Source organism: Rhinopithecus bieti, unplaced genomic scaffold (assembly GCF_001698545.2).
Source record: "Rhinopithecus bieti isolate Rb0 unplaced genomic scaffold, ASM169854v2 scaffold_33210, whole genome shotgun sequence".
Lineage (NCBI taxonomy): Eukaryota > Metazoa > Chordata > Mammalia > Primates > Cercopithecidae > Rhinopithecus > Rhinopithecus bieti.
In genome coordinates, this window is record NW_016814226.1 from 139059 (window position 1) to 148239 (window position 9181).

The following is a 9181-nucleotide window of genomic DNA, read 5'->3' on the forward strand; positions in this document are numbered from 1 at the left end:
ATAGGTGGGGAGAGGCTGTTTTGAGCACGGCGGCCAGGGGGCGGAGACTGAGCGGCGGCCAGCAGGGCAAGGGAGGGGCAGTGGGGAGGGCATGGGAAGGCACATCACAGGCCACCCTCAGCTAAGGCTCTGGGAGTGGGGAGTCAATCCTCTCCCTCCCAACTGTTTTTTTTTTGCGGGGGGACAGGGTCTTGCTCTGTCATCCAGGCTGCAGTGCAGTGTTGAGATCATAGCTCATTGCAGCCTTGACCTCCTGGGCTCAAGGGATCCTCCTGCTGCAGCCTCCCAAGTAGTTGGAATTACAGGCACACGCCATTGCACCCGGCTGAATTTTTTCTTTTTTGGTAGAGGCAGGGTCTTGCTATGTTGTCCAGGTTGGTTTCAAATTCCTGGGCTCAGGCAATCCTCCCGCCCCAGCCTCCCGAAGTGCTAGGATTACAGGTGTGAGCTGCCACACCTGGCCCAACGTCATTTTCAACCAGGACACTCCACCTTGCTCCTGTGCTACGAACAACATCCCAATTCATCACAACTGCACACCAGGCCCCAAACGCACATTAAATCCATGTCCATCTACAGTTATCACAATACAAATGTCCATCAATGTTACACCACAAACTCCGACTTACGATGACTTATTACCAAAGCTTTCAGGAAAAAATGTAGGCAACGCCATCTGCTGCAAGTGTTTATTCTATTTAGAAGTCTACAAATTTGAGCTTTTAAGAAAGATTCACAAAATATTCATTCAAAACCACATTTTTGGCTTATCAGATTTCAAATATATTTTACTGTGCTGAACAATATATTCTAATGCTGTCTAAAACACAGCTAAATTATTTTTATTCGTTTATACACATTCTGTAATTTTTGAAAAGCAAGGTTTAAAATATTAACAAAACTACCCAATTACAATGACTGTTCTCCCATACATGGAACTATTCTCTGTAGCTATATCTTCTTGCCTCACTCCATGTTAATTCTGTATACCACATCCATTTATACACACCCTTAGGGAGTTCTCCTCTTCCATTTCTCATCAATTCAAACAGCAACACCTTTTACAAGATCACATTAATCCCCTTGGCAAGGCAGAAGCTTACATTTGTTAAAAGCACTCACTGAAAAATATTTTTAAATTTATAGGTCACAGAAAATAATTTACAAAGTGACAGATGACTTCAAATATTATTTAGCAGTCACCTTACTATGCAGAAACATAAATGAAGCAATCCGTCACAGGAGACACCCGCCACTGTTGGTCTTTTGAAGGACATGTGTGCGGTGAGTGTTGTTTCTGCAGGTCCATCCGGCACCTGCTGATTCTGGCAGCCCTGAGCCATGTGTCACATGGAGACCTCTCCTCCTCCCCCACATGAAGGCTCCTGACTCAGGAACAGGAGGAGCCGATGTCTCCAGGCCCTCAGTGTTGAAACCAAAGGTTCCAAGAAAATAAAGCAAGGATATACATGGAGACGCCAAAGGAGGGTGAGGCAGGAAGGAACACGAAACAGAAATCACAGTAGAGCTCCTACTACATCAGAACTCAGGATTTCTCCAAGGAAATATTAAGAATCAGAAACATACACCACGTGAAAAAGTAGCAAAACCATCTGCAGAACCATCTGGTCTTCACTGCCGCCTGCTGTGTGGCCCCTGGTTCGTTTACAGAGGAATTTCTCCAGGAAATACACATCATGACTTCAGTATTAAGAACCATAGCGATCCTGAAGAGAGAACAAAAACGGAAGTTTACGCCCATTCAGCAGCGATCCCTGACTCCTGCGCCCTGAATATTCAGCATCAGCAAAAGTGACACTGCAGCCGGTGTCGGGCATGTGACATGAACACTACACCCCGAGGGTGTGCTCATCTGGAAGCAGCCATTGCTGCAGCTTCAAGGCTGAGGGCAGGTGTGGGCTTCAGAAGCCAACAGGATTCACATCCTGTCTCTGCTATCCATGGCCACAGTCCTGGGACCGGGAGGCAGGGAGCAAAGTGTCTGGGCGGGAGGATGCTCAGTGGGCCGGAGGCTACTTCCTGAACCCTCTGGGAAGCAAGTGTGATGGGGAGGACAGAGGAACACATTTGGTGTTTGAAGCCCTGAAATTTCGGCTCAGCTGGTCATCTTGCAGAAGTGACCTAACCTGTGCCTTAATTCCTTCACCTGTAAAATGGGGATATAAAAGGCAGTCATCTCTAAAATGGGGATGACCATCTATAAAATACGGATGTTACCTATTTGGAGACTGATGTGGGCTTAGCTGACCTAAGGGACACGAAAGAACTCTGTGAATTTTAACTTCAGAGTCAAACGAAAGGGAAGACTGTGCTATTCACAGTGTGAAAACAGCTACATTAAGAGTCCTGAGGCTAACGGAACTCTCCAGAACGGGAGGCACCTCCATGCCCTCCTTAACCTGCAGCCAGAGCAGCATCTGCCTGGGGCCAGGAACCCCCTTTAGAGGCACCAGAGTCCACATGGTTTCAGTCCTACTTCCTTTAGCAGCGTCTTACATTAATAGAATCCTTCTTCAATGGCCTGATGTAAACAAGAAGGTACAAAGAAACGAGCCATTCATATTGTCAGAGATGGCCTCGACACTCATGTGCAAGTATGTGCCATCCTTGGCTTATGTTTTCACTCGATAGAATGTGGTTTTAGAAAAACTTCTGATGACATGGAAATGCTCCTAACATCACAGAGAAAAAGCAAGATATAAAACCCTATATACAATATAATCCCTTTTAATTTTAAAAGATATGTATATCCTTTTATCTATGTATAGAAAATATCCTTAGAAATCTAGAGCTAAAATACACCAAAATATTAAGAGGTTATCCCTGTGATGTGGCATTACAGATAATTTCAATTTTCTTAATACTTCTCTGTTCCAATCTAGGAAAAAAAAACTACATAATGGTCATGACAATTCCTCTAACAATTCCCAGAGAGTACATTAGAAAATATTAAATATAAAATCATAATTTCTGGTTTTCATAATGTCCTGGGTTATACTGTAGCAAACATACCGATCCAATAATATATAATTGAATTTTCCAGCAGTTGAAGATTGAAGTAGGTCTCATTTTCAAACTGCTGAACCTACCATCATAGCCAGTGAGCACCGCCCCATTCCACTGACCTGAATTGAAGTCACGACTCCATTAGCAAAGACGGAGAGTTTTCCAGCAACGGACCTCACTCCCTGCTTGAATTGCGCCATGTCGGGGGCGTTGGGCAGCACGTTGGACAGGCTGTAGTTCCCTGCACATACACAGAAGCTGGCTCATCACTGCCATGGCCATGGCTGCAGCAAACCCTGTGCCCAGAGTGCTCAACGGCTTCAGAGAACCTGGATGTCTCCCCTCCTGCTGCCTCACAAGGAGCCCAGCAGTGGGCTGGAGACTCGGGCTGAAGTGGCAGCCCTGCCATGATCCACATGAGAGAATCCACATGAGAGAAGATGTAGTATGGGGGACTTAACACCACCATGAGTTCAAATCCTGGCACTGCCACGTCCAGGCTATGTGCCTCTGGAGAAGTTAGTTCCTTGTTCTCTCTGGGCCCATTTCCTCAAAGGTGTTTAACACAGCCCTGGCAGGTAAGTACCCAGCAAAAGGCAGATGGGCCAACACGGATGGCCTCCTTCACATCGCCTCCTCCCTCTTTTGGTAACAGTACTCCTCCCTTCCTCCCGGAACCACCTCTCCCTTCTACCCTGTCCACAGGCATGGGCTCATGACCCAGGCCTGACCAATCAGCGCCTTCCCTGGGATGCACGTATCCTCAAGAGGAGCCATTTGCTTGCTGTGGGGTTATTGGCAGGGACGAAGCAAAGCAGCGGCCATCTGTGACTACGACTGCCCCTCCCACTCGCTTGGGGGATGGAGGAAGCTTGTTACCTCCCCCGGGAGGTGAGCCACATGGATACATCACTGATGCTGTCTGTGACTTAGAAGCCAAGCTCCACTGCCAGTCTTCCCAGGTACAGAAGTTCACACCTCCACCCTCTCTGCTAGGACCGGTGTTAGTGGGTTACTGTTGCTTAAGTTTTGGTTGCCCTGACATAAACATCACCATAATTGCTACCAATGTGGGTGAAGCTCATCAGGGTTATCACACATAAAGGAGGTCTGACCACAGTCCCAGAGCTGACATCAGGGGTTCATAAACTTCTGTGTCACAATTGTAATAAGACGCTGCAAGGGCTCAGTGAGCTGAACGCAAACCCTGCAGGTCCTCAGGAGTAGCCACACCTAGCTATGCCCTAAGCCCCACATGACACCACCTGTTCCTTACAAAACAGAAACCCACCGGACACAGTGGCTCACGCCTGTAATCCCAGCAATTTGGGAGGCTGAGGTGGGTGGATCACTTGAGGTCAGGAGTTCAAGACCAGCCTGGCCAACATGGTGAAACCCCATCTCTACTAAAAACACAAAAAATTAGCTGGGCATGGTGGCGGGCACCTGTAACCCCAGCTACTCAGGAGGCTGAGGCAGGAGAATCACTTGAACTGGGGAAGTGGAGGTTGCAGTGAGCCAAGATTGTGCCACCCCACTACAGCCTGGGTGACAGAGCGAGACCCCATCTCAAAAACAAAAACAAAACAGAAATCCTTGGTCAAGTCCCTCTCTGAGAACAAAACAGAACTGACAAGTTACCCTGCAATGTGTCCCTTGGAAAAGACACTGCATTTGCCCACAGCACTGTTCTCATGCCTACCACAGATGCAGGTCCTCCCAGCTCCATCTCCAGCTGACTGTGTAAAATCTTGTAGGCCTTCACCAATGACAGAGTGGAATTCCAACACAGTGATGGGACTGGGGTGCTGTGTCTCCTCTGAGGGCTGTCTGGGCAGGCTGGAGGGGCCAGGTGGCCATGGTCAAAGACAGCCCTACTGTGCTCAGGTTACACAATGAGCTCCAGGAAATGACAGCTCCAGCCACCTGCTCAGGAAAAACGTCTTGACCCAGGGAATCTCTCCTCCCTATCTGTTCTCAGAACACCCACAGTGCATACTGAGGACACCACCACAGACCCACTTTTCCACAGTTCACCACCTACTAAGGAAAGCAGACAATTAACTGATAACACCACTAAAGTGTGACCTGTGTCATGTGGAGAGGACACAGAGCAAACTCAGGTGAACAGCTTGGAGGTGGCTGCAGGGGTTCAGGTACATGGGGTGGTACCTGAGCCTGAGCAAGTGGCAGTGGGGATCAGGAGGGAATGGGCTGAGCGTCCTCAGGAGGCAGGTGTCAAGAGACACACTGACTGACGCCGAGGCAGGCTGGGAGGCAGGCGGATTAAGGATATTTCCCAGGTTTCTGCTTGAGCAGCCAGGAAGAAGACAGCGGCTCCCCTCTCTGAGACAAAGGGGACGCTGAGCTACACAGTGGTCCGTGGTTGCGGCAAATGCCCTGGATGAGTCAGGACAGGACAGGTGATGCTGAGCTAACAACCACCCACAACTGATGTTCGCTGTGCCCAGTGCAGGTGGGCAGGGGATTCTGTACATCACAGCCACTTGCGGTCCAAGCCCACGGGGCCACCTCTTTTTTTTTTTTTCTTGAGACGGAGTCTCGCTCTGTCGCCCAGGCTGGAGTGCAGTGGCGCGATCTCGGCTCACTGCAAGCTCCGCCTCCCGGGTTCACGCCATTCTCCCGCCTCAGCCTCCTGAGTAGCTGGGACTACAGGCGCCTGCCACCTCGCCCAGCTAGTTTTTTTTTTTTTTTTTTTTTTAGTAGAGACGGGGTTTCACCGTGTAGACCAGGATGGTCTCGATCTCCTGACCTTGTGATCCGCCCGTCTCAGCCTCCCAAAGTGCTGGGATTACAGGCTTGAGCCACCGCGCCCGGCCGGGGCCACCTCTCAAGTCCAGCTTCCTTGCCTACTACGACAGGGAAAGAAACATGGCGACATGCACACAGCTCTCAAGGCTTGTGCTGGAGGCGGAACACATCGCCACTGCAGCCTGGACCTGGCATGGGACACGGGAGGTAGTGGGAGGCGTGTTCCAGCCTATGCTGGCCGGCGGGCAGGCACTCAGACTCAGCAAGCTCCCTCCACCCATTCATCCTCAAACACCTGCAGAGGGCTTCCTCTGCCAGGCTCTGTCAGGTGCCAAGGGCACAGAAATGAGAACTGACGGTCCACTGGGGAGATGGTCATCACATGGTCTTGGCCTCGGTGTAAGGCACAAGAGTGGTGCAGGGGGCACTAACCAGGCCCCCAGGGTAAATACGGGTTGGGGGGCTGTCTGGGGGAATGGGGAGAAAAGCATTCTGGGCTGGGGGCTCCACAGGCTCAACACTGCTGGAGCGAGCCATAGCAGTGAATCGTGAGAAATGCGGCTGGAGAGGCCAACGGAACCACGGTCCTGGAGGTGAGTACTGGGTGGGGAGCTGGAGGTGAGTACTGGGTGGGGAGCTGGAGGTGAGTACTGGGTGGGGAGCTGGAGGTGAGTACTGGGTGGGGAGCTGCGCTTCAAGCCCTCGAGGGCAGGATTTTCAGCACGGATGACTGTGTTTCGAAACATCACTGTGGGAGGAGCGAGGAGAGGGGTGAGCAGCAGCCAAGACCGGAGCAGGAGGACCAAGCAGGGCGTTGTGGCCACGCTTCAGGTCTGGGGTCACCCAGGAGAGACTCCAATCATATGGGTCTATGGTGTGACGAGGGAGGTGGAAGGTTCCAGGACAACTCCCAGGCTCCTCAAAGTAAGAATTTTTTTTTTTTTAGACAGTCTCGTTCTGTCGCCCAGGCTGGAGTGCAGTGGCGCAATCTCAGTTCACTGCAAGCTCTGCCTCCCGGGTTCACGCCATTCTCCTGCCTCCGCCTCCCGAGTAGCTGGGACTACAGGCGCCCGCCACCACGCCCAGCTAATTTTTTGTATTTTTAGTAGAGATGGGGTTTCACCGTGTTGGCTAGGATAGTCTCGATCTCCTGACCTCATGATTTGCCCGCCTCAGCCTCCCAAAGTGCTGGGATTACAGGTGTGAGCCACCGTGCCCGGCCCAAAATAAGAATTTTTAAAGGAATACCATGTTCTAATCTCTCTGCTTCGTGGAGACAAATGAAGAGAAAAAGTAATTCCGAGATTATAAGAACAAATTGGGCATTGTTTGTTTGTTTGAGACAGGGACTCACTCTGTTGCCCAGGTTGGAGTACAGTGGTGTGATCACGGCTCACTGCAGCCTCAATCTTTTGGGCTCAAGTGATCCTCCTGCCTTAGCCTCCTGAGCAATTGGAACTACAGGCGTGAACCATCACACCTAGCTAATTTTTTTATTTTTAAATCTTTTATAGAAATGGGGGTCCCACTATGTTTTCCAGGCTGGTCTGGAACTCCTGGGCTCAAGCAATCCTACTTTGGCCTCCTGAAGTGTTGGGATTACAGGTGTGTATCACTGTGCCCAGCCAAACAATGAGTTTAACAACACAAATTGCTCCAATGGCTACTTCTCATATAGGCGTAACAGATGCCACTTTGCTAAATACATGCCATTCTGGTTTAACTGAATCTCTGTTGGCAATGCCACTGCACAGCTATACTGTCTGACAAGCACATGTGGCAATAACCAAACCGGACTGCCTGACTGCAGACTGAGGGCAGTGCTTTTCAGGCCACACTCCCAGACCCTGGGCCGGAGCAAGGAGAAAAGGAGACAGTGGTCAAGGGACCCCGCAAACAGCCTGCCACTTGACCCCATGATGCACACAAGGAAGGGTGCAGGTGTCTGCACTGCCACGCAGACGTGCTCTCATTCAAACAATCAGAATTGGCTTTCTGGAAAGAGACATGCTGAGGGGGCAGCTGGGTTTGAAGCTTTTTGCTGTATCCTGGCTCTCACACGCTGCCTCCACTCTGTCATCTGGTGTCTGAGTGCCTCACACCTGCCTGAGGCAGTGCCCAGTTGATGGCAGTCCCCCAGTTCCAATGACCCTGTCCCATGGGTGTGGCCACAGGGACTGCTGCTGTGCCAGGTCAGGTTGGCTGCGGGCGCTTACATGTGCTTCCCACTCAATCCTTCAGCTACAGTGAAATAGAGTGCCCGTAAGAACGGCCACAGGGTACCTGGGCTAGAAATATCCAGGAACATTTGGAAATTAAGATAAGGAATCCAGAATTGCTCCCTCCCTCCTTCCCTCCTTCCTCCCTCCCTTCTTTCCTTCCTTCCTCCCTCCCTCCGTCCCTCTCTCTCTCTCCCTCCCTCCCTTTTTTTTTTTTTTTTTTTCGATACAAGGCCTGGCTCTATTGCCCAGGCTGGAGTGCAGTGGCACGATCTCAGATCACTGCAACCTCTGCCTCCTGGCCTCAAGTCATCCTCCCACCTTAGCCTCTGGAGTAGCTGGGACTACAGGCATGCACCACCATGCCTGGCTAATTTCTGTATTTTTTGTAGAGACACGGTTTTGCCATGTTGCCCAGGCTGGTCTGGAACTCCTGAGCTCAAGCGATACGTCCTCCTCAGCCTCTCAAAGTGCTGGATTACAGAGGTGAGGCACCACGCAGAATAGTGTCTTTTTTTCTTTTTTTCTTTCTTTCTTTTTTTTTGGAAACAGAATCTCATTCTATTGCCAGGCTGGAGTGCAGTGGTGCAATCTTGGCCACTGCAACCTCCCCCTCCAGGGTTCAAGCAATTCTTGTGCCTCAGCCTCCTGAGCGGCTGGGATTACAGGCGCCCACCACAATGCCTGGCTATTTTTTTTTTTTTTTTTTTTTGAGACGGAGTCTCGCTCTGTCGCCAAGCTGGAGTGTAGTGGCGCGATCTCGGCGCACTGCAACCCCCACCTCCCAGGTTCAAGTGATTCTCCTGCCTCAGCCTCCCAAGTAGCTGGGACTACAGGCACGTGCCACCACGCCCAGCTAATTTTGTATTTTAGTAGAGATGGGGTTTCACCATGTTGGCCAGGCTGGTCTCGATCTCTTGACCTCATGATCCACCCGCCTCGGCCTCCCAAAGTGCTGGGATTATAGGTGTCAGCCACTGTGACCGGCCTAATTTTTGTAGTTTTAGAAGGGATGGGGTTTCACCATGTTAGCCAGGCTGGTCTTGAACTCCTCACCTCAGGTGATCCACCTACCTCGGCCTCCCAAAGTGTTGGGACTGTAGGTGTGAGTTACCGTGCCTTGCCCAGAACAAGTTTTTTTTTTTTTGGAGACGGAGTCTCGC

General features: G+C 50.6%; 1 protein-coding gene across 1 annotated transcript in view; it reads right to left on the minus strand.

The window, feature by feature from the left end:
• Window positions 1-672: 672 nt before the first annotated feature.
• ARFGAP3 (ARF GTPase activating protein 3) overlaps window positions 673-9181 on the minus strand; it is a 70575-nt gene continuing 62066 nt past the window's right edge. The window contains exons 15-16 of the mRNA XM_017850007.1: window positions 3147-3268; window positions 673-1727 (exon numbers count right to left, since the gene is read on the minus strand). Coding sequence (XP_017705496.1) covers window positions 1710-1727; window positions 3147-3268 — 140 coding nt within the window. The 3' untranslated portion in view covers window positions 673-1709. The remainder of the gene's footprint in view (window positions 1728-3146; window positions 3269-9181) is intronic.